At 46.4% G+C, this 24173-nt stretch overlaps 2 protein-coding genes across 4 annotated transcripts in view; both read right to left on the bottom strand.

Moving 5' to 3' along the window:
* Positions 1–24173, bottom strand: part of LOC148124493 (G protein-coupled receptor family C group 6 member A-like) — a 393462-nt gene that overhangs the window by 136516 nt on the left and 232773 nt on the right. The gene's annotated exons all lie outside the window — the stretch shown is intronic.
* Positions 1–24173, bottom strand: part of MTHFR (methylenetetrahydrofolate reductase) — a 33021-nt gene that overhangs the window by 3033 nt on the left and 5815 nt on the right. For all 3 annotated transcript variants that reach the window (XM_026721197.2, XM_026721198.2, XM_087915101.1), the window contains 10 exons: positions 21415–21666; positions 19140–19378; positions 18346–18456; positions 15639–15832; positions 13144–13394; positions 12151–12285; positions 6173–6353; positions 4662–4844; positions 2807–2908; positions 1701–1820 (listed from right to left, as the gene is read on the bottom strand). In XM_026721197.2, the coding sequence (XP_026576982.1) occupies positions 1701–1820; positions 2807–2908; positions 4662–4844; positions 6173–6353; positions 12151–12285; positions 13144–13394; positions 15639–15832; positions 18346–18456; positions 19140–19378; positions 21415–21666 (1768 nt within the window). The remainder of the gene's footprint in view (positions 1–1700; positions 1821–2806; positions 2909–4661; positions 4845–6172; positions 6354–12150; positions 12286–13143; positions 13395–15638; positions 15833–18345; positions 18457–19139; positions 19379–21414; positions 21667–24173) is intronic.

Genomic DNA, 24173 nt, shown 5'->3' with positions numbered 1-24173 from the left:
AAATTTAAATGTTTCCCAAGGTTTGCACTACAGTGTCATGCCCCTGTCAGAGTCTGAATCCGAGGAGGAAAATGAACAGCTGACAGGGAGCGGGAGTGAGGCTCTGTTGGTTGTGGAGGAAACTGGGGAAGGGCAAAGTCCGGCTGGGTAGAGCAGGGGAGAGGAAGAACAAGGGAAAGGGAGTTCAGAGGAAGTCCCAGACCCACCCCACTCTTCATCCTAGGGCACGCATGGAAGAATGGAGAAGGGAGCAACGTGGGTTGCATGACTTACGGGGAAGGAAAGGGCCCTGATTCCCTTCACCTGGAAATGAGAGTTTAAAAGAGATGCATGCTGAGTGCAGCAGCTGCTGGGAGCAAACATAAGTTTATTTTGTGTTGACTTTGGTTATTATCTGTGTTCCTGGCGTCTTCCCAACCATGTTGCATTACTGCTATTCCTTCACATCTAGAATTCCTTCTCCTGTCCTGTCAGACTCATTACCTCATTTTGCCTTGATTGGACTTATAGTTACAGTTTTTGTTGACCAAGTTTTGGACTTGATTCTCTGCAGCCAAAGGCTGTTCCTGATAGAGGTTTTCTCCAGCCAGAAGGTAACCTGGACATTGGGGTCAAAGTTGGAGCTAATAAAGGGACTCTTATTGATTATCTGACTGTGTTGCCTTTGTGCCACACACCAGGTCATCACATACAGCTACTCTTCAACAGTTAACTTCAAGTGATTGTTCAAAATTACAACGGCACTGAAAAAAAGTGACTTAATGGCTGTTTTTCACACTTACGACCATTGCAGCATTCCCTGTGATCAAAATTCAAGCACTTGGTAACTGACTCGCATTTATGACAGTTGCAATGTCCTGGGGGTTATATGATCCCTTTTTTGCAATCTTCTGACTCAATAGGGGAGCCAGATTCACTTAACAATGGTGTTGCTAACTTAACAACGACAGTGGTTCACGTACCAACTCTGCCAAGAAAGGTCAGAATTCTCTGAACAACAGTCTCGCTTAGCCACAGAAATGTTGGGCTCAGTTGTCATAAATTGAGGACTATCAGCACAACATTTTTAAATATCAATGTCCCCAGAGGTTAATCAGGATCAAAGCAGAGATTAATTCATAAAATAATTTAAAACAATCTAGGGTTATGATGGCACACCTATGGCATGTTTGCCACAGACGAACTTACCTGCACTGCGCATGCATGCGCCTCCCAGCCCGGCCCATTTGAGGCCTTTTTCGCCCTCCTGGAGGCTTGAGGGAAGCCTCTGCAGCCTCGGGAGGCCGAAAAATGGGACTTCTGGAAATACCAGAAGTGACGAAACGGAAGTGCCAAAATGGGCCTGTTTTTCGGCCTCCAAAGGCAGCAAAGGCTTCCCTCGAGCCCCCAGGAGGGCAAAAAAGGTCCCAAACAGGTCAAAAATCAGCTGGGAGGTGCGCGCATGTACAGTGCAGGTGGTGGTGGGGTGTTGCGCGTGCATGCACGGGAGGGCGCATTGCATTGTGGATGCCGGTATGCGCGCGTCCACACTTTCGGCGCACCAGAACAAGAAGGTTCACCATCACTGATCTAGGGAGTATTGGGAAAAAATAAGACTTGCTATTTTCCCCCGTTGGTAGCTTCTCACTGGATTGTAGGCTAGACTGGGAGAAAGAGGCTAAGCCGAAATCTGCAAGGAAAGGAAAAGGAAACAGGTTTACCTTCCAGTACATGAAGCTAACTGGATCCACCACTGTGGGCTGGATGATCTCTCTTCCGGGGAAGATCCCCCATGTGACAGCGTTGGGCTGCATCTCGTGGGCATTGGTGACGTTCTCTCCCTGCAGAAGCAGCAGGAAAGGGTTGAAGAAGAGCAGAAGGACAAGAGGTTTGTATTTTACTAGCTCGAGACCCGTGGTTTGCTATGGAACTATGTGGTTGGGCTTAGTTTTGGGGGAGGAAAATAAGGCGGGGAGGGGGACTGTGCCTCTGCCTACCAGCATCCATCCGTAGTCATCTGGCTAGCATCCTATCAGTGTGTGAGAGAGTTGAGGGCTGTTTGGGAACTGAAACAGTATTTGCTGTGTGAGCAAGGAGACAGCAAGGAGCCTGGGCGTGGCTGAGCTCAACTGTTCTGTACTAAAGCTGCTTGCTGCTGTGAAAGTAAAACAGAAACGGAAACTCCTCTGCTCTGCTTGTGTTTTGCATTTGGAAGAGATTTCTTTTCAGGTGGGGAGGGGGAGTAGAACTCCTTAGCATCAGAGCGTGTTAATAATAATAATATAAGAAATACTAATGGCTCTGATGGTCATTTTGAAAAATCCTTTCTTAGTGAGCACCTAGAGGCCAAGAGGAACATAGGTGCCAAATTTCAAGTTTGTAGGCTTTACGTTTCTGGAAATTTTGTGATGATCCGTGAATGGTATTTCACTTTTATAGATATAAAATATTTTCAAGAAGAGATGAGACAAGCATTTGTTATATGAAAGGGTATTTCTCCCTCGATCAAGGGTTGGACTAGAAGACCTCCAAGGTTACTTCTAACTCTGTTATTCTATATTATTTTTCTAGCCATTGCAGGGTTGAGCTGATTCTATTCTCTGATCAATGGGAGAGGCTTGTTTTTGAATGGCCTGAGACAGGAGGGGTCATGGAACAGCACTAGGCCACAGCGCGCCAGAGACCTGGCCACGTAAACAAGCGAAGCCCCATTCGTGGGATGATGCAGGCAGCACGTGAGACCAAGTCTCTCTCCAATCCGTGGGAAAATCTTTCTCTACGGAACTGGTCCCTGGTGCCCCAAAGGGCCTGAGAAATTCCAGCATACCTTCACGTTGACGATGTGGTAATTCACACGCTGTCCGTATTTTTTCAGAACTGTGAGAAGAGCTTTGATGTTTTCAGCGGAGGTAAAAAACTCCAGGTAAGCCTGTAAAAAAAGGGGGTAAGCGGAAAGAATAGGACATTGATTTCTCTTTTGTCCACACACCTTAAAAGTCGACATTGAAACAACTTCGCAAATGGCCGCCATATTGTAAAACAAACTAAATATATTTTTCCAGGTGCTTCCCAATCAAACCAATTTTCCGAGCTCCCGGTCTGTTGACCCCATCAAACAATCTGGGTTTGCACAACCGACAAACTGAAATAATAATCCTAGCCAAGGTTCGCGCTAAACAAGTTTGGGTTAAGGCTGTTGCGCAAAGACAGCTTCTCTCTAGTTTGTGTACTGTAAAGGATATTGAAGCAGTGAGCTTTTTAAAATCTCATTAGGCTGTAAGGAGGGAGGCGGGCGAGAACACAATGATTTGGTGCGGTGTGGTTTTTGATGTTGGCAGGGGTGGGGCTCAAAAATCCCAGCTACCGGTTCGCTGCCCGGTTGCTGGGTGGGTGTGTCCATGGTGGGCGTGGCCTACCAGAACTTCTGGAAGGGCCATTGGTTGCCTTCCCTGTGGTCCGGAGGCTTCAACTACCAGGTCAGTGAACCAGATGTAAATTTAACATCCGGTTCACGAGAACCGGTCCAAACCGGTAGAATTCCACTCCAGGATGTTGGGAATTACGGGGCGTTTGCACACAGTGGAGCCCATATTGACCATGCTTGGGGATTGTAGCTGCTTTTTTGTGAGACTTTTTAAGAGGAGGAGGAGGAGACTGCCAGCATGGATAATCTGAGACCATTTTTGGCTGTCTCCTCTGGGGTTCGTTCTGGGGTGTCATTCATGAGCCTCTCAGCAGCTAAACCAGGCTTGTAAATGAGGGCTTTAAAATTCAGTGGGGTCGATTATCCTCTGTGATTCCCATGAGGTTCTCTAATACTGTTTAATCTCTATGTTGGTTGCTTTAATGATTTTAAGAATCAAAATCCCCTTTTCCCTGGTCTTCTGAATGTTTGTTTGAGGCTTGAGTTTCCCTCTCCTTAGGCACAAAGTGTTGTGGTCTGCCAACAGCCAGCAGAACTGGCGGCAGACTCGGACAGGGAGGAGGTTGGGGAGGAGCATGGGCCAGTCCTGGAGTCTGGGGAAGGCTCTGACGAGGGCTCTGTGGTGGAGGCAGAGGTGGGCCCACGGCCGTCCGACAGTTATCAGCTGCCTTTGGAGTCAGAGATCAGTGGGGAAGAAGAGCAGCTGGAGCCTGTTCCTGATGTGCGCATGCGCAGAGCTGCCAGGAGAAGGGAATAGCTAAGGAACAAGGGTCAACTTGGGAGTAAGGGCACAGGTGGATGCTGAATGGCCCCTCCCATAGGGAATAAAGAGGAGCGAAAGGGGAGGGGTATGTTTGCAGGAGACAATTAGTTCATTTAATTAGGGTAAAGATTTGTTCCTGACTCCTTGCCAAGTATTTTCTGGTACACCATTGCACTTGGAAGTTATCGGCCTGGCAACTCTCCAAGCTTGATAAGGTCTGGGATTGTAAATCACTCTTAAAAGACCGTTTGCTGGGACTTTGCTGGATGTGAATGAGAGGAATTCACATTAGCCTAAATAAAAGGGGTTTTGTCGGGACGAAGAGCCTGCTTCGTGATTTTGGGAAGCCAGCCAGAATACCTGATGCCAGCCCCTCTCTCTCAGCCCCGGGAAGCAAGCCGTGGCCAACCACTTCCAAAAGGGAGTTTTCCAGGGGTCAAGACTGACCCAAAGGAACAGAAACAAAGAATCCACCAAGTGGTTTAAGGCGGCTACCTTCTGGAAGACGTAGCCACCTTCTGGTCCCCAACCCACGATGGGGTCCGTGGAAGGCTTTCCGTTGATGTTAGGTTGGGAGTTGATGGTCAGAATGCCTCTCCGGTTGACTTTAACCAGCTCGTCCTTCATGAGGTTGGTCTCAGCGGCCAGAGGGTCATCGTTCCATGGCAAACAGGTGACCTTGAGGCAAAGGGAAAGAGATCAAAGCTGTAGAAGGACGTTTCTCATCAACCTATTTGGAGACGGGTGGACTTCAACTCCCATAATTCCCCAGTCAGCACAGCTGTTTGTTATTGTTTCTTTTTAAAAAAACAACCACATTTTATTAGGTGATAAAATACAAAAAACAAAAATAAATAGGAAGGCAGTGGCGGTAGGGGAAGGGGGAAGAGAAATGAGGAAGGGCTGGAAGAAAATAGTTGACTTCTCACTCCCTGTTGCAGTAAATTAAAACATCAAACCACAGCTTTTTGCTTTTTCATCTATATATGTATAAAAGCGAAAGGCCCCTCATGCATCATCACAAAATCTCCAGAATTGTAAAACCTACAAACTTGAAGTTTGGCACCTATCTTCCTCTTGGCTTCTGGGGGCTCCCTAAGAAAGGATTTTTCCAAATGATCATGAGAGCCTTAGTATTTCCTATATTATTATTAACATGCTCTGATGCTAAGAAGTTCTACTCCCCCTCCCCACCTGAAAAGAAATCTCTTCCAAATGCAAAACACAAGCAGAGGAGTTTCCGTTTCCGTTTTACTTTCACAGCAGCAAGCAGCTTTACTACAGAACAGTTGAGCTAAGCCACGCCCAGGTTCCTTGCTGTCTCCTTGCTCACACAGCAAATACTCTTTCACTTTCCAAACAGCCCTCAACTCTCTCACACACTGACAGGATGCTAGCCAGATGAATACCGATGGATGCTGGTAGGCAGAGGCAGAATTTTTTCTCCCTTATTTTCCTCCCCCAAAACTAAGCCCAACAAACATAGTTCCGTAGCGAAGCACAGGTATCGAGCTAGTAGTAATATAAACTAGCCATTTCTATAAGCATCAGTCAATCTTCCATTTTTTAACTGCTGTCTTGCTGCTGTCAACATATATAAGATCAAAGTTCTGAATTCTTTTCTCCAAGTCTTTTTCCATTAAACCCAAAAGAAAAGTTTCTTGTTTCATCTTTATCTTTCTTTTAAGCATTTTCTGTATTAAAACATGAACCTTACTCTAACATCTCTTTGGTTTATCACAGGTCCACTATAAATGATTTTTTAAAAATCCCTTCTTTACTTTTACACTTCCAACATTCATTTGACATCCCTTTTATGCATTTTAGATAACTTAAATGCAGTGTCAAATATCTGGTGTTAGATACCAGCGGCCAAGGTTGAGATACATCGCTGGAGAAGGAACACTCGACCAAAGTGGTCCACTTTGGCTTGGCCTTCTCATGGCCAACCTCCGCCGTTCTTCTCCTTTCACCGGAAAAGGGCCGTGCTTTTCATGAATTCTCACCTTGTGTCCATTTCGGTTGGCCTCCCCGGCGATGTAGCACCTGAAGACTTCGTAGACGCTCTGCTCGCAGGTCAGCTCTTCTCCCCACATCTTCAGCAGTTCTTCTCGGGCAGACTTGCTCTTCAAATAGAAAAGATAGTAGTCTTTCAGCTCCCCGAAGGCGGGGGACGAAGAGTTGCCCCTGGAGATTTGGGGGAGAATTGGCAAGTGGGTGAAGAGGAAGAAGAAGAGAAGTAAGAAATTCTGCTTGGGCCGATTGCTGCCAGAGAGCCTTTGAATTAATGCAAGGGGCGTGCATTAAGTGCACAATTGTGTCTACCGTCCCTGTCCTATTGTCCCCAATGATTAGTTCCTATTTCTTGTATTTTAACTTAGGTTTATTCTTGTTTCTGTTATATTCTAAGCTTTTGACAAGATAAATAAATACATACATACATAAATAAAAGGTTTGAATTAAGCGCATGGACTTTTCGAGCTGCCTTAAGGTCCGTGATTAGCAGTTACAACCAGGGGTGGCCTTCGAAAATTTTAGCAAGGGGGTTCTCTGCCCAGTTGCTGGGTGGGTGTGGCCATGGTGGGCCTGGCCTAGTTGGCCTCCTGCACCATGGACAAGGTATGAAATGTACCTGTTTGGAAAACAAATCTCTTACTACCCAAATAACTGTATTCCCCCTAATTTCAGGTAATTCCACTATAAAATCCATAGATTTCCTTTCATGGAGCCGTTGGTCTAGCCACATTTTGTAGTAAGCCTGCTGGTTAACCAGGAGGCCGTTTGGCTGAGGCACAGATAGGGCAGCTAGCCACATAAGTCTCAATGTCCTTTTTCAAGGTAGGCCCACCCAAATTGCCTTTTAACCAAGTGTGAGGTTTTCACGAATCCAAAATGTCCAGCGGCTTTAGAGTCATGAGCTTGCTGTAATATTTGGTTTCTCAGCTTCGCTGGCACATATAATTTGGCGCCCACCCATGCCAATCCATCTCTAACCGTACAGTTATTTGAGTAAGCAAGGAACCAATCATCAAGTTTTAGAGCGTCTCTTAATTGTGCAGTCAAATCATTTGATAAATCAACTGCCTTCTTTTTCTGGGCTCTGGTAACCACTGGAGCTGCCAACTGTTTGGTTGGGACAATAGGCCGTACCACTTCTTGGCGAGCACTATTATATTGAGATAATCTAGATAAAGCATCCGCCATGAAGTTCTTCCCCTTTGGAATGTACTTTAATAAAAAATTAAAGCGCTTAAAGTGCTGCGCCCAGCGAACTTGCTTGGGAGACAGCTTCCGAGGCGTTTTCAAAGCCTCCAAATTTTTATGATCTGTCCACACCTCAAATGGGTGTTTGCCCCTTCTAAGAAATGCCTCCAGGTTAACAGAGCCCAGCGAACTGCAAAAGCTTCTTTTTCCCAGATGGCGCATCTTCTTTCGGTTTCAGTTAGTTTACGGGAAGTATGTGCACACGGTTGCAGAATCCCCGTCTTGTTTGCTTGTAGTAACACCCTGATTGCTACATCACTCGCATCAGCTTGGATTACAAATGGAGCGTCCATGTCCGGGTGCTTGAGTACTGGTTCAACAGCAAACAGTCGTTTCAGCTTCTCAAAAGCGGCTTGACATTCCATGGACCACTCCAGTGGTTTACTAGGCTTCAGTTTCACCTCCCCTTTGGTTTTTAGAGATTTGTGATAGGCATTGCAATCTTTGCAAAAGCAGGGATAAATTGACAGTAAAAATTAGCAAATCCCAAGAAACTTTGAAGTTGCTTCCTGGTGCGGGGAGGGGCCCATTCCAAAACGGCACGAACCTTCCCCGGATCCATTTCTATGCCATTCATGTGAGATGCGATAGCCTAAATAGTCCATTTTTTCCTGGTGGAATTCACACTTGGACAACTTTGCATTCAGCTCAGCAGCTCGAAGTTTTTCCAGAAATGACCGCACTAGTTTCACATGTTCATCACGAGTCTCCGTGTAGATAAGAATATCATCAAGACAGACCAACACCCCTTTGTATAGATGTTCATGCAACACCTGATTGATCATTTGCATGAATACTGCAGGGGACCCCTGTAGGCCAAATGGAAGAACGTTGAATTGGAAACAACCCATTGGGCAGTTAAAAGCAGTTTTCCGTTCATCCCCTTCCTTAATTCGAACTCGGTAGTATGCTTCTCTCAGGTCGAGTTTTGTAAAAAAAATTTCCCTTTGGCCAAGTGAGCCAACATATCCTTCATCAAGGGGAGGGGGTACACGTTCTCCACTGAAATAGCGTTGAGGTTTCTGTAGTCAACACATAAACGAAGGGAGCCATCTTTCTTTTCACGAAACAATACTGGGGCTGCTACCCGGGGCCTAGCGGGTTGGATGAAACCACGTTCCAAATTCTTATTGATAAATGACCACAGCTCTTCTAGCTCCCGTGATGTCATCGAGTACAGTTTCGGTTTTGGGAGTTTCACCCCGAGTAAAATTTCAATACTGCAACCTGTTGACTGATGGGGGGGAAGCTCGTCCGAGGCCTTTTCACCGAATACCTCCTTTAAGTCCCAATATTCCTCCGGAATTTTCTCCTCCCCCTGGAGGCTCTTGGTACCAGTGGAGGCCAGCTCAGTAGGATTCTTTTTTTAAAAATGTTTTATTGGTTTTTAAAAACAAACATAAGCAAACATATGGAAGATGGCTTGATGTTTTTATGTTTTGTTAGCTCAGTAGGATTCTTGAGTTTTGGTTGAGATTGCCCCTCCCCTTCTGGGTGTTGGTCAGTACGTATGCGCAATTACCCCCTCCTCCAATCCACGTGAGGGTTCCATTTCCGGAGCCAGGGCAACACCAGTATTAGGGGCCACTCCATCCCAGGAGCCACAATAAAACACAAAGTCTCTCTATGCTTCCCCATCGTCATTTCTATTGGTTCCGTTATGAAATGTGCAGGGCCGCCCCCAGCTGCTGATCCATCCAGTTGGTAAAAGCTATGGGCATTTTTAAAGTCTTTAGCCTTAAGCCCATTTTCTCCACTACCTCTGAGCTGATTACGCACCTTGTGCACCCAGAGTCTAACAAGGCCAGCATTTCCCCTTTGGTTCCCGACTTGGGTACCCTTAATCTCCTATGAATGGTCATAGGTCCTTGTTTGGACTTATCAGTGAGTCATCTTCCGATTCGGATTCACTCTCTTCAGAAGAGGTTGGAGTTCCCAGCTCCTCTCCTTTCGGAGGGGCGATCTCTACAACCTCCTCTGCTTTAAGCGCCATTTTGTTGGGGGGTTTTCAGGGTTTTTTTCCTCCTCCTGGCGCCCCCTTTGGCTGTAGCTTGGCACAGCAGTCTGCAGCCCGGTGACCTTCTTTCCCACATTGGAAGCATGCAGTGGTCTTGGGTTTTGCCGCTATTCCTCCCTTTTGAGGTTTTAAGGCTTCTTGAGGGCTGGTGGGGGAGGACTTGCTCCAACCAACACCCCCCCCCCGGCATCTGTTTTGGGTCAGATCAATTTCCACCTCTGCCGCCAGCACGTACCACAGCTGCAGCTCACTGGGGTCTCTTTTGGTAATACAGCTTTGATATACATCTTCATTCAACCCATCTTTAAAAGCTTCTATCAGGGCTCCCTGGGACCAGCCTCGAATATGACACACCAGCTCCTGGGTGTAGTCGGCCACTGATCTCTGCCTCTGATTTATGGTCTTCATCCTAATTCTGGCCTTACGTTCAGCAAGTGGGTCTTCAAACCTGGGCCGGCCGCGCAGTCATGAACAGGTCATAATTCATCAGCTGAGGGGCCTTATCATTATGCAAAGTCACCATCCACTTTGCAGCTGTTCCCTCCAGAGCCCTGGTAACACATCTAACTTGGGCTGCTTCTGAGGAAAAATCCCCTCCGTATTCCTCCATACAGCTCCAGACTTGTGCCAGGAAAAATCCTAACTCCTTGGGATCCCCCCCATATTTTACTTCCAACGGAGGCACCTTTGGAGTTCTACGTCTTCTGGCAATTACTCCCCTCACTGGGGGCCCCTGGGCTGCTGCTACCTGTTGCGCTAGCCCAGGTTGGTTTATGGGGGTGGCTGCTCTGATTCTTCTGGCTGGGGCTGCCTCCTCCTCCTCTCCCTCATACCTTTGAGGTTCTCCGATAGCTTCATTTAGAAGATGCATGGCTTGAGTTAGTAGAAAATTCTTTCTTTCCTTCTCTTGCCATGGCTCCTCTCTTCCACGCCGATGGGTAGTGGTCACTCCTGGAGGAGGCTTTTCCTCAGGATCCTTCCAGCCGACTCCCAGGGACCATTTGGGTTTTACAGCTGGTTTTTCCCCAAGATTTAGTTCTGCTAACAAGTCGGCTTCCGCTGCTTCCTCTAGCAGCAGAGAATCTTGTCCTCCAGTAGCTCCCAGGTCTTCTTGGTCGCTGGCTGGATTTGACATTGTGTTCAGACCCTCTCAGAAGAAAATGTATTAATTCTCCGGGTGGGCTGGTAATGTGGAGATTCAGAATAATGTCCGCTGGTGCTCCATTCAAAATCCAAGAAAGAAATACTTAGACTCCAATTAATCAGAGAAAAGATATCTTTTACTGGAAATCAAGTGGTAGCAACAAAAGAATTCTGAATCTGAGAAAATGGGCGCGTAAATCACATATACAAAGTAATGGCAATATTCCCACCCCCAATAGTTCAACTGGCTCTTCCAATTAAAAGTTGTGTATATCTTCAAGTGGGCATCTCCAGGTGGCGATGAGGCCTCAGTGCGTTGACCTTGACATAGTTTGATTAAGAGTTGCAGCTGCGCATTGCATAGGATAGAAGCCTAAGCAAGAATCCAACCCCACCAACTTATACAGTTCTGTGTTGTAACACCTCCAGCTCACTTCCCATAACCATACCCCCCCTCCTCCCCCCGTTACTTATGACAGCCGCAAGATGCAAAGCAAAGGGAAAAAATCTTGAAGGCTGACAGCCTTCCGGGTGCTGGCACGCGAGCAAACGCGCGCCCAATTTTCAGCACAGGAGCCCAAAAAGATTAGCCACCACTGCTCCATGTAGAAGCCAGATTCACTTAACAACCGTGTTGCTAACTTATCAGCTGCAGGGATTCACTGAACAATTGTGACAAGTCGTAAATATGGGGCAAAACTCACTTAACAACTGCCTCGCTTAGCAGCAGAACTGTTGGGCTCAATTGTGGCTGTAGGTCAAGGACTACCTGTGTATAATTTATGCTAAAATTTGAGGGATTATATAAGATGTATATAAAAATAGAATCTGACTGTCATGCCCCTGTTGGAGTCTGACTCCGAGGGAGAGGTGGAACAGCCCACAGGGAGTGGGAGTGTGGCTCCAGTAGTTGTGGAGGAAACTGGGGAAGGGCACAGGCCAGCTGGGCATTCAGAGGAAGACCCAGGCCCATCCCCTCTTCATCCTAGGGCACGCAGGGTGGAGCAGATAAGGGAGAAACATGAGTGGTATGGTCTACGGGGGAGGAAGGGCCCTGATCCCCTTGATGGGCTGCAGCTGGGAGGACTGGTTAAAAGGACAAACTGTGCATGGCAAAGTTACTAGAAGCAAAGCGTGCATTATTCTTGTCAGAGCTTATCTATGTTTTGGCTTCCTCCCAACCGTGGTTGCTGCGTTATCGGGTAGAAGTCTACAATTCACCATCCTTGCCTGCCATAGTAATTCCTTCAGTGTGGTGTGTTGGGTTTTTTTTTATTTCAAATTAACTTTGGGTGCGGACTCATTTACTCCCTCCGTAAACTGTTTTCTTTAAGAGTTTTATATCCTGCTGAGGATAATTGGACATTGGGGCCAAGTTGGAGGCATTCAAGGAACTTTCTTCTATTTTTGCGACTTGGTTATTTTTGTGACACGCTCCGGGTCATCAAACTGACCACCAAATCCTGAATAAGGAGTGGATGTGAATCTGTCTTAAGCACGACACTTCTCCAGTACAAGCTATTTCATTTCTCATCAACAGGCCAGAGTACTAACACTCACCATCGTCCGTTGGGGAATTCGTCCCACTCCTGCGTCCGATAGATGTAGCTCTTCGGCCGGGAAGCCCAGAAAATAGGCCGGACGTCTTCGACTCGCCGTTTGGGGTGAGCGCTGACTGCCCATGGCAAGGGACGCCTGGCATGGAGGATATCAGGGATGGAAAAATTAAAAACGGTTCAAACTCTGGATCGGACTTTTCCAGATGGGCTTTTTAAGGTTGCTCATCTCGACATTATTAACCATGACGGAAAAGGGAGGGCTATCCTGAATCACAGTTGGTTGAGAAATGAGTAAGTCTAGTTTGGAATCTTCCTCTAGTTTGGAAATTTTGGTTCTTTTTTCCTTAATTTGTCTTTTGCAATCTTTCCTGCCTTCTCCTGGACGTCAACAGGGGCATTTTTTAAAGCAAGCCAACTCCAAACTCAGCTTAAAGAGAAAGTTACATCAAGTTTATCAACGTTATTCTCCCTAGCCAAGAGCAGAGGTCTCCAAAGTCGGCAACTTTAAGACTTTGTTGACTTCAACTCCCACAATTCCCCAGAAACTAGGCCATTTTGAAGACTTTGTGGACTTCATTTCTCAGAATTCCCCAAAGACTTGTCCACTTTAAGACTTCCATACTTCAACTCCCAGAATTCCCCAGAAACCTGGCCATTATTAAGACTTGTGAACATCAACTCCCACAATTCCCCCAAAACTTGGCTACTTTAAGACTTTGTGGGCTTCTTTTCCCAGAATTCTCCAGCTAGCTGGAATTCTGGGAGTTGGAAGTCCACAAGTCTTAAAGTGGCCAAGTTTGGAGTCTTAAAATAGCCAAGACCAAAATTCCTCATCTGGGTTTGGCTCAGTGAAATAAGCCAATCCAGACGTTAGGGTGATTGGCCATCATTTATTGCTCAAGGTGCGCTGGAAAGGAGACCATTGTGGCTTGTTCACCAAGCCAAAGCTGAGGCCCAGGTGTGTCCAGCCCTCCCACCTTCTGGACAGACCCACCTTGGGTCTTCTTTCCAGAGGCCTAACCGTCGGAGGATCTCCATGGTGGCCACCTCGCGATTCAGGGTGTAGAAATGCAGACCGTGGACCAGGCCGCTCTCTAAGAGTTCTCGGCACATCTTGACGGCTAGTTCAATGCCATAGTTCCTGATGGCCGCATCGTTGTCCTTGATGGGTTCAATGACGTCCTTGATTTCCTGAGGCACCACCAGTTTTGAGAGCTTCACAAGCTGGCGCAGAGAATGATAGCCCTGAAAGAAACCAAGATGGCCGCCTGAGAGTTGAAAAGCCTATGTCAGCTCTGGGTCAGGGTTAAGGGGACAATGCGTTAACCCCTGTTTGTGTTTTGTCGCCTGGGGACATGGCAACCGTCATAAATATGAGCCAGTTGCCAATTTTGATCACATGACCATGGGGATGCTGCGCCGGTCATTAAGTGTGGGAAAAACAGACATCGGTCACTGCCGTTGTAACTTCCCAATGGCCCTGGCATGACAAAGTTCCAAAAAGTCTTGGAACATACTGGATGTCAATCCCAAAACTGACGTATGCACAACCATTTTATTTTATAGCCTTATTATCTATTCCTTTTCTTTCTTCCTCTTTGCTGGTTATTGGAGGGGGAGGAGGGTTTGGGGCTTGCCACATTCCTAAGATGGGAGGAGTGGAGATAGTGAGAGTTGTTTAGGCTAGGTGGTTCTCCTTCCCGTGGAAACAAAAGCTGACCCTGCTTGAGACCTGGAGGTGGAGATTGATGACACCAGACAAATGTTGATTTACTTCTATTGGGGAATGTGACTTTTGGGGGCTGTTTCTAATTTCCAATATTATGTGGTGTAATTCCAGGTTGTGTCAGATCCGGAATTACAACAGACTTTGCCAATTTGATGCTTTCCTAAATGAAAGAAATTATTTTGGAAGCTCTTTTTTTTTTAAATGGATTTCGTCACTTGGGAACCTGACATTGGAATTTCTAGCATGTATACACTATTGAAACAGCGACGTCTATGCTGGCTTGGGCATGTCGTGAGGATGGCCGATGGTCGGATTCCGAAAGATCTCTTGTATGGGAGAATTAGTGCAGGGAAAGCGCCCTAGATCACAGCTGTGATATAAGGATATCTACAAGAGGGATCTAAAGGCCTTGGGAATGGACATCAGCCATTGGGAACCTTGACCTCTGATCGTTCAGCTTCGAGGCTAAACACAGAGCACGGCCTGCTCCAATTCGAAAAGACACTTGTGAGGCAAAGAGGCAATCCTGGAACCAGTGAAATCCAGGGCAGGGGGCAGCTAGACAGAGGACAGACTGTATCTGCCCCCACTGTGGAAGGAATTGCCACTCTCGAATTGGCCTTTTTGGCCACACCAGATGCTCTTTTAGGACCTCTTTTCAGAGCACGATACTACAGTCTTTTGAGACTGAAGGATGCCAACGCAATTTATTACCTATTTATTTATTACCTCACATCCTGGACATAAACTGTTCCAACTCCTTCCCTCGAAATGACGCTATAGAGCACTGCATACCAGAACAACTAGACACAAGGACAGTTTTTTCCCCCCAAATGCCATCACTCTGCTAAACAAATAATTCCCTCAACACTGTCCAACTATTTACAAAGTCTGCATTATATTACCATTAATCTTCTCATCACTCCTTATCACCCATCCCCTCCCACTTGTGACTGTATGACTGTAACTTTGTCGCTTGTATCCTTACGATTTATATTGACTATTTCCTAGTATGATTTGATTGCTTATTGTACCCTATGACTATCATTAAGTGTTGCATCTCAGGATTCTTGACTCTTGATGATTGTATCTTTTCTTTTATGTACACTGAGAGCATTTGAACCAAGACAAATTCCTTGTGTGTCCAATCACACTTAGCAAATAAAGAATTCTACTATATTCTATTCTTTTTTCTATTCTCTATTCTATTCTATCCTACTTCTATTTCTAGTCCTAGTCCTAGTCCTATTCTATTCTATTCCTTATTCTATTCTATTCCTTATTCTATTCTATTCCTTATTCTATTTATTCTATTCCTTATTCTATTCCTTATTCTATTCTATTCTATTCTATTCTATTCCTTATTCTATTCTATTCCTTATTCTATTCTATTCTATTCTATTCCTTATTCTATTCTATTCTATTCCTTATTCTATTCTTATTCTATTCTATTCTATTCCTTATTCTATTCTATTCCTTATTCTATTCTATTCTATTCCTTATTCTATTCTTTATTCTATTCTATTCCTTATTCTATTCTATTCCTTATTCTATTCCATTCCATTCTATCCTATCCTGTCCTATCTTATTCTCGAATTGGCCATTTTAGCCACCCTAGATGCCGTTTTAGGACCTCTTTTCAGAGCACGACACCATAGTCCCTCGAAACTGAAGGATGCCAATGTGAAGGCATAACTTCCCAATGGTCCTTAAACAAATTGTTGTAACTTGAAGGCTACCTGTATGCAGGACACCTTTACCTGGATGGGGAATATCCCAGGCACCACGGGGCAGCTGATACCGATGGCCTGGCAGTCCATTAGAAATTTGAGGAAGGTTTCCGTCCGGAAAAATAGCTGCGTAATGACAAAATTGGCTCCCGCGGACACTTTTTCCTTGAGGTGTTTCAAGTCATCGATGTAGCTGTTGGCCTCGGGATGCCCCCCAGGGTAACCTTCCAAATAAAAGAGAGACAAACGGTGAGCTTTGGCCTGATTTCACCTGTGTTCTTATCAAAATATCCTCTGCGTAATTCACAGTCACTTTGACAGGGAAACTTGTTCTATAGAATTTGATACATGGTTTTCCGAGACCCACTCTTCGTTTTCGTCCATTAGGCCTCCTTCGAAAGCAGAGAACCTGGCTTGCTTGGTCTCAAAGCAATGGTGAGATGCTGCCAGTTCGGTAGAACCGGTCCAAACCGGCAGTATCCCACCACTGCTGGCCCCGCCCATATGGCCCCACCCTATCCTGTCCTATATTTCTGTGTGTTTTTCAGCTCAGCTGATTTGTGCGGCAAGTGGATTCCCGCGCCTCAGCTGTTTAACTTACTGGGTGTCAAGCCTCCAAGATTTCTTCTTCTACTTGATACTTTCCGGCAGCCATAGAAATGGGAGGGGAGGAATATTTGGTCCTAGTGGGGGGAAGGGTACTGGAGCTGAAGTTGTGTGAATTGTAAAAGTTGGGATGCTTTCCTGCTTACTGCACAAATGCAGCCACTTGAGATGACCCGGGGTGTGACACAAAAATAACCAAGTCACAAAAGTAAAATAAATTCCCTTTAATGCCTCCAACTTGGCCCCAATGTCCAATTATCCTCAGCTGGGTAATAAACTCTTCCAAAAACAGTCTACAAAGGGCAGAAATGCAGCAGTGCGAACCCAAAGTAAAGATAATTAGAAATAAAAAAACCAACACAAACCACACTGAAGTAATTAACATGGCAGGCCAGTGTGATAAATTGCAGGCTTTCACCCACAGTTGGGAGGATGCCAAAATCCAGATAAGCCTTGACCAAGATAATACATGCTTTGCTTCCAGCAAGGAGCTTTGTTCAAACGCCCCACTTATATCCTGTTCTCCCAGCTACAACGAATGAAAGGGATCAGGGCCTTTTCCTCTCCCATAAGCCACGTTGCTCCCTTCTCTGTTCCTCCCTAGGTGCCCTAGGATGAACAGAGGGTGGGCCTGGGTCTTCCTCTGTATGCCCAGCCGGACTGTGCCCTTCCCCAGTTTCTTCCACAGCCATGGGAGCCACACTCCCACTCCCTGTCAGCTGCTCAATCTCCCCCTCAGAATCAGACTCCAACAAGGGCAGGACACACTTATCTTTTCTAGGCCAAGGTCAACCGTCTTGGCATTCCAGATGTCTGAGATGCCACCTGAAGATGTACCCACATGACATTATACACACACCTCAGATTGGATATCCAGTTTGAATTGTTGGGGGTGGGGACATGGGGTAACCTTCTATATGTGATTTCCACACCTTTTGCCTCAGATCTTGCATTTCTCCTGTTGCTACCACTTCATATTCTGTAAAAGTCCTTTTCTCTATAAAAATTGAGTCTTAGTTTTTCTTTCCTGGAGTTGGAATGGAGCCACACCTGACACCAGGGCTGCCATAGAAGGTAAGCTGTAGTGCTTGAAATTGTTGTATTTGGAACGCTGAAGCACACTCTCGTAGAACTGGTAGTAAAAAATTGTCGAATCCCACCACTCCTCTTTTTCCCCAGGTCATCCAGGACCCAGGAAAAATCCAGAAGAAGGGAAGTTTCTGAATTAAACCTCAAAGCGTGGGTGAAATGCACGAATCTCTCTTTAGAAGCTCGCATGCTGAGTGGCCGGGCCACCTGATTTTCTTAGAGAGTTTTCTTAAGAGAGACACAGATGGAGTGTCAAGCCCAAAATGGACATACGCGTAGCCATTTTATTTAGCCTTATTATATATTCCTTTTCTTTTTTCTCTTTGCTGGTTATGGGGTGGAAGGGTTTCGGGCTTGCCACATTCCTAAGATGGGAGGAGTGGAGATAGTGAGAGTTGTTTAGGCTAGGTGGTTCTTCTTCCCGTGGGAAAAAAACCTGACCCTGCTGAGACCTGGAGGTGGAGACTGATGATACCAGGCAACGTTGATGTACTTCTATTGGGGAATGTGACTTTTTGGGGCTGTTTCTGATTTCCAATATTATGTGGTGTAATTCCAGGTTGTGTCAGATCCGGCATTACCATGGACTTTGCCAATTTGATGCTTTCCTAAATAAAAGAAATTATTTTGGAAGATGGACTTTGCTCTTTTCTTTTTAAATGGATTTTGTCACTTGGAAACCTGACATGGAGTCTCAGTGTGTATCACTGGACAGGTAACAAAAAATACATTTCACTTAATGGCCGTAAAAGTGGCAAGGAGGAAGTGAAACTTGAGAAGTGGAGAAACCTGAATTTGTTGTTTGTTAGACGCAAAGTCAGCTGGGTGAACTAAGGCCAGCTTCTCTCCCTCAAACCCAAGAAAACCGTGGCCAACAAGTGATGAGAACTTTGCCCCCAAAATGGCAGAGACTGGGCTAGGCCACTGCCAGGAGTGCAAAATGACCTGAAGAAGCACCACTGCTGGTCCGAAAAGATGGATGGACCCTTGAGGAATGTCTTGAGAAGATCAGGAGAACTTTGTATGAAGCTCAACTACTCACCGGCCACACAGAGGTCAAAATAATCGTCAAACTCCTGACGGATGTGCTTCACCAGATCCACTGCATGGTTGAAGCCGTCCAGTTCTTCTTCCCATTCTTCCCCGACAGGATCTGTGGGAGAAGGAGACCCCACATTCTTCAGAAAACATGGTTCTTCCTTCCCATGGAAGGAGAGACCATCTTTGTAGCCATTTGTGATCACCCGGGGCATAGCACAAAAGCCACAAAGTCACAAAAGTAGGTGAAGTCCCTTTAATACTTCCAATGTTAACATCGGCTGGAGAAAAAACTCTCCCAAGAACAGCCTTTAAAGGGAAGAAATTCAGTCCGAACCCAAAGTACATATAGATTATAAATAACAATCAACACAAACCACGCTGCAGCAATTAACTAGACAGGGAAGGATAAGGAATTGCAGACTTCCAAAAGATAATGAAACACACACAGTTGGGAGGACGCCAGAACCCAGATAAGACTTGAGAAACAAAGATAATGCCCGCTTTGCTTCCAGCAAGATGCTGTGCGCAAACACCCTCTTTAACTCCTGTTTTCCCAGCTGCAGTTAATGAAGGGAATCAGGGCCTTTTTCTCCCCTGTAACCCACGTTGCTCCCTTATCCATTCCTCCCTGTGTGCCCTAGGATGAAGAGCAGGTGGGCCTGGGTCTTCCTCTGAATGCCCAACTGGACTGTGTCCTTCCCCAGTTTCCTCCACAGCCACACTGCCACTCCCTATCAGTTGCTTGACCTCCCCCTCGGAATCAGATTCCAACAGGGGCATGACACCGTTCCTCACCTCCTCGCAGCGCCATAATGTTCTTCAGCCCCAAACGTTTGGCCTTCTGCAGGTGGGCAGTGATGGTTTCCCTGCTCTGGTTGCAACAGGTCATGTGGAGAATGGTCTCTAGCCCGCAGTAGTTGAGGGCAGTGGTGGCCATCATCATGGACGAGGTCTCCTTATCGGAGCCCGGATCGCCAGCCGGATGCCAAGTGACGTCGATGAAAAGCGGGCCGCCTGCCCCCATGCGGTCGAACCTGCAAGGAACAAAAGAAATTGGTTATCTTCAGCTGGTAGGTATCTATGGAGTTTCTCAAGTCCTCCTGGTCATGGTTGTCCCAAAGGTGCTTTTTTTGTTTTCCCAAGAGGCAACCGGTCTTTCTGGTTTTTTTCTTTGAAGGCGCTTCATTTCTCATCCCAGAAGCTTCTTCAGCTCTGTTGTGGTTCACCGGCAACAGGTGCGGATGACTGAGGTCTCGGAGAGCGAGGAATCAGATGAGGGGCCTGCGTGTGAGGCAGGGGTGGAACCAGGACCACCAGGGAGTGGAAGGCTGCCTTCCGAGATTGTGGAGGCTGGCAGCAGTGATGAAGAGGCCCCCGAGGAGCCTGGGCCCAGTGCGTGTACCCGCAGAAAGGAAAGAGCAGCTGCAGCAGCACTGGCAACTCAGGAGTAAGGCTGCAAGGGGATGGCCCCTCCCCCTTAAGAGATAAAAGCCAGCTGAGAAACCAGAGTTCTTTGCAGGAAGCAAATACGTTTTTGCCCTCAAGCCTTGTGGACATTCAGAGTATCTTGGCTTGTGTTTGGAGACTCTTTGTGTTTGAAATATTTCTTAGTAACTTTATCTAATGTTCTTGGCAGCCTTGCACAACCTTGGCAAGGCTCGTTCTTATCAGAGACAATTAGTTTGAAACTGCCTTTTAACCGGGAAGGAACGGAATTCATAAAGAATCATTAAAAGGTTTTGCTGTGACCTCCATTTTGTGTTTTTTTCCTTGGAACAAGATTTGGGTCAGAACAAGCTCTGACTGGATGGTGTTGGGGAAGGGAAGGATTGATCCTCCTTGCAGCCAGCTGGTCATTTGGGGAAACAAAACAGCCACTTCATAAACACGCGGCACAACATAAGAGAACAAACCCATCAGGACTCAGATTCAGCAGTCCATTCGCATTTGAAAGACAAAAGCCGCTCTTTTGAGGACAGCAAAGCCCACATGTTGGGGCAGAGAGGACCCTGGTTTGAAAGAGGGGCTCAAAGAGGCCATTCTATGTCCAAAGTGAACAGCCCTCCCTCAACAGAGGGGGAGGGATGCGACATCATCTATCTCCAGTTTACAAAACCGTCCCTTCAGCAGTTCCAAGAAGGCTCAGCACCCATTTGCACCACTCAGGTGACCCTGAGGACACAAATAAACCTCCAAGTGACCCCAACGACTCTCTAAAAAGGATGCCAATGACCAGCTGCCTGCAAGGAGTATCAATCCTTCCCTTCCCCACCATCCAGTCAGAGCTGAAGAAGCTTCTGGGATGAGAAACGAAACATCTTCAAAGGAAAACCAGAATGTCCAGTGGCCTCTTGCGGAAAAAAAACCCACAACCCTTTGGAACTTCAGCTGGTAGGTCGTCAGAAAGCAACCCAGAACATGTTCTGAAGAAAGAGCCAGAAGAATTAGAGAGGCACCCAGGTTAAATTGGAGTCAGATGGTTCATCAAATTCATTAAGGCAGATCATTAATAGCAGTAGCACTTAGACTTATATACCACTTTATAGTGCTTTTCAGTCCTCTCTAAGAAGTTTTACAGAGTCAGCCTCTTGCCCCCAACAATCTGGGTCCTCATTTTACTGACTTTGAAAGGGTGGAAGGCTGAGTCGACCTTGAGCCGGTCAAGATCGAAGTGATAGCAGTGGGCAGGGTTAGCCTGTAATGCTGCATTCTAACCACTGGGAAGGAAGGAAGGAAGGAAGGAAGGAAGGAAGGAAGGAAGGAAGGAAGGAAGGAAGGAAGGAAGGAAGGAAGGAATAGCACTTAAGATTTATATGCCACTTTACAGTGCTTCACAGCTCTCTCTAAGCAGTTTACAGAGTCAGTCTCTTGCCCCCAACAATCTGGGTCCTCATTTTATCGACCTCGGAAGGATGGAAGGCTGAGTCAACCTTGAGCCTGGTGGGATTCGAACTGCCAGATTGCTGGTAGCTGGCAGTCAGCAGAAGTAGCCTGCAGTACTGCACTCTAACCACTGTGCCACCACGGCTCTTATAAATCAACTCGGAGCCTCCGTGAGCTGCTTCTTCACCTGGAGATGAGATTCACGGCTCCATTGGCTGTCCGGGGAGGGAAGAATTCCAGGGAAAACCACTTGTCACCGGATTCCTGACGGCGACGCATTTTTTCCCGCAGGCGCTCATGACGCTCCGTGTCCAGGATGGGGGTGGAGCAGCGGGAGCTGTTTTGGGAACTCTCCCCACTGCTGCTGCTGTTGCCGCCATCAGAGCGGGTGCCAAGGCCGTTGCTCATCGGAAGAAACTCATTGACCATGGTGAAGGCCCTGGAGAAATGGAAAGAATGCCAGAAGGTTCCAGGTGAGGTGCGATGACTCAAAAGGGTGTGGCACAAAGGCAACACAGTCAGATAATCAATAAGAGTCCCTTTATTAGCTCCAACTTTGCCCCCAGTGTACAGGTTACCTTCTGGCTGGAGAAAACCTCCATCAGGAACAGCCTTTGGCTGCAGAGAATAAAGTCCAAAATGTGGTCAACAAAAACTAACTAAAAGTCCAATCAAGGCAAAATAAGGTAATTAGTTTGGCAAGACAGGAGCAAGAATTCCAGATATGAAGGCACGGCAATAACTCAATATGGTTGGGAAGATGCCAGGAACACAGATAACCACAGTCAACACAAGATAAACTCATGTTTGTTCCCAGAAAACTTCGCACTCAGCATGCATCTCTTTCAAACTCTCTTCCCAGGTGTGCCTAAATGAAGGGAATCAGGGCCCTTTCCTTCCCTGTAAGCCATGCAATGCACGTTGCTCCCTTCTCCATTCCACCCTGCGTGCCCTAGGATGAAGAAGGGGTGGTCTTCCTCTGAATTCCCTCTCCCTTGTTCTACCTCTCCCTTGTTCTACCTCTTCCCTGTTCTGCCCAGCCAGACTTTGCCCTTCCCCAGTTTCCTCCACAGCCCACGGAGCCACACTCCTACTCCCTGTCAGCTGTTCATCTTCCTCTTGGAATCCAACTGACAGGGGCATGACATGAGGTAGCAGTCGCCCTTGGCTTGTATTTGGAGTGGAAATCTATTTCTTTTAATAGGATGGTCCTTGACTTACAATTGAGCCCCAACATTTCTGTTGCTAAGTGAGGCTGTTAAGTGAGCTTTTCTTCATTTTACAACCTTTCTTGCCATGGTTGTCCAATGAATCACTGCACTACAGGAAGTCCTCGACTCACCATAGTTCATTTAGTGACTGTTCAAAGTTACAATGGCGCTGAAAAAAAGTGACTTATGCCCATGTTCCACATTTACGATCGTATTGATGACTGACTGGCTCATATTTATGATGATCGCCATGTCCCGGGGGAGTATCAAATGATTCCCCCTTTGGCAACCTTCTGACAAGCAACTCAAACGGGGTAGCCAGATTTGGGTAGCTAACTTAACAACGGGAGTGATTCACTTAGCACCTGTGGCAAGTAAAATGGGGCAATATTCCCTTAACAAAATGTCTTAAGTTAGCAACAGAAATTTGGGAGCTCAATTGTGGTTGTACCTCAAGGACTACCCGGTTGTTAAGTGTATTCTAACCAAAGCTTCCCAAGACTGTTATTAAGCACCTGCTTAGTCCATACAACTCTTGTTTTATTTCAACGCTGGGAATTATGTTCATTCCCAGCCAATAAAGAGTCCCAACCAGTCCCTTGAGATAAGCACCCACTTTTCTCTCCTTTGAATTGCTGCCAACTAGAATGACAAATGAACCAAAGTACAAAGTCCACAAAGCTTCAAGGTTTAATCCAAAGAGAGCAAATGACTTTGCTTCCTGCGAAGGTTTCTCTACCTTTGCTTGTCCTTTATACCTTATGGGAGGGGCCATCACCTCCCAGCCTTATTTCCGAGTCGCCCCTTTTATCTCAGCTGCTCTCGCCTTCTAGCAGCTCTGTGCATACGCACACTGGGAACAGGCTCCCCTTGTTCCTCTGCCTCACTGCTGCCAGATTCCAGAGGCTCCAGAGTCAGCACATAATTCCCAGATGGTTCTGGCCCCATCTCTGCATCGGATGCAGGACCCTCATCCGAGTCCTCCCCAGACTGGTCCTTGTACATCCCCACCGTTTGCTTCCGCTGCCATCTGCACAGGCTGCGGGCGAACCACAACAAAGTGAATCTGGCTTCCCCATTGACTTTGCTAGTCAAGAGGCTGCAAAAGGGTATAACGTGACCCCGGGACACTGAGACCGTCATAAATACGAGCCAGTTGTCCAGCGGCTGAATTTTGATCCCCTGACCTTGGGGATGCCACAACGATCGTGTGAAAAAACGGTCCCAGGTCTCTTTTCTCAGGCCACTGCAACTTCGACCGATTACTAAACTAACGCTTGCATCTGTATTTAATCTGAATTTAATCTAATCTAGAATTCCATCTGTATTAAATTAATATGTATTAAATTTATAAATTTAAGCAACTCCAGGTGGCTTAATAATTCTCCCAGCCTTCATCCAAGCAGGATTTTCTTAGAATAAGAAAAGAATAAGAATATAGAATAGGAATTCTTTATTGGCCAAGTGTGATTGGACACAAAAGGAATTTGTCTTTGGTGCAGACACTCTCAGTGTACATAAAAGAAAAAATAAAATACATTCATCGAGAATCATAAGATACAACACTTAGTGATAGTTATAGGTTACTATAAGTGTGGATGCTTGTGTGTTTTTAGGGGGCGGGACATTTTGGCGGGTGGGGGGGTGTTTGGGGATTGGTGTGTGTGTGTGCACGCGCGTTGGGTCTGTTATGTGAATTTCGTCGTATGTATACTGTGTATATGTACACAATGAC

The sequence above is a fragment of the Pseudonaja textilis genome, chromosome 18, assembly GCF_049901715.1.
Source record: "Pseudonaja textilis isolate UNSWEBS1 chromosome 18, rPseTex1.2, whole genome shotgun sequence".
Classification (NCBI taxonomy): Eukaryota; Metazoa; Chordata; class Lepidosauria; order Squamata; family Elapidae; genus Pseudonaja; species Pseudonaja textilis.
Note: the sequence above shows the minus strand (reverse complement) of the source record. Positions and strands in the feature narration are given on the sequence as shown.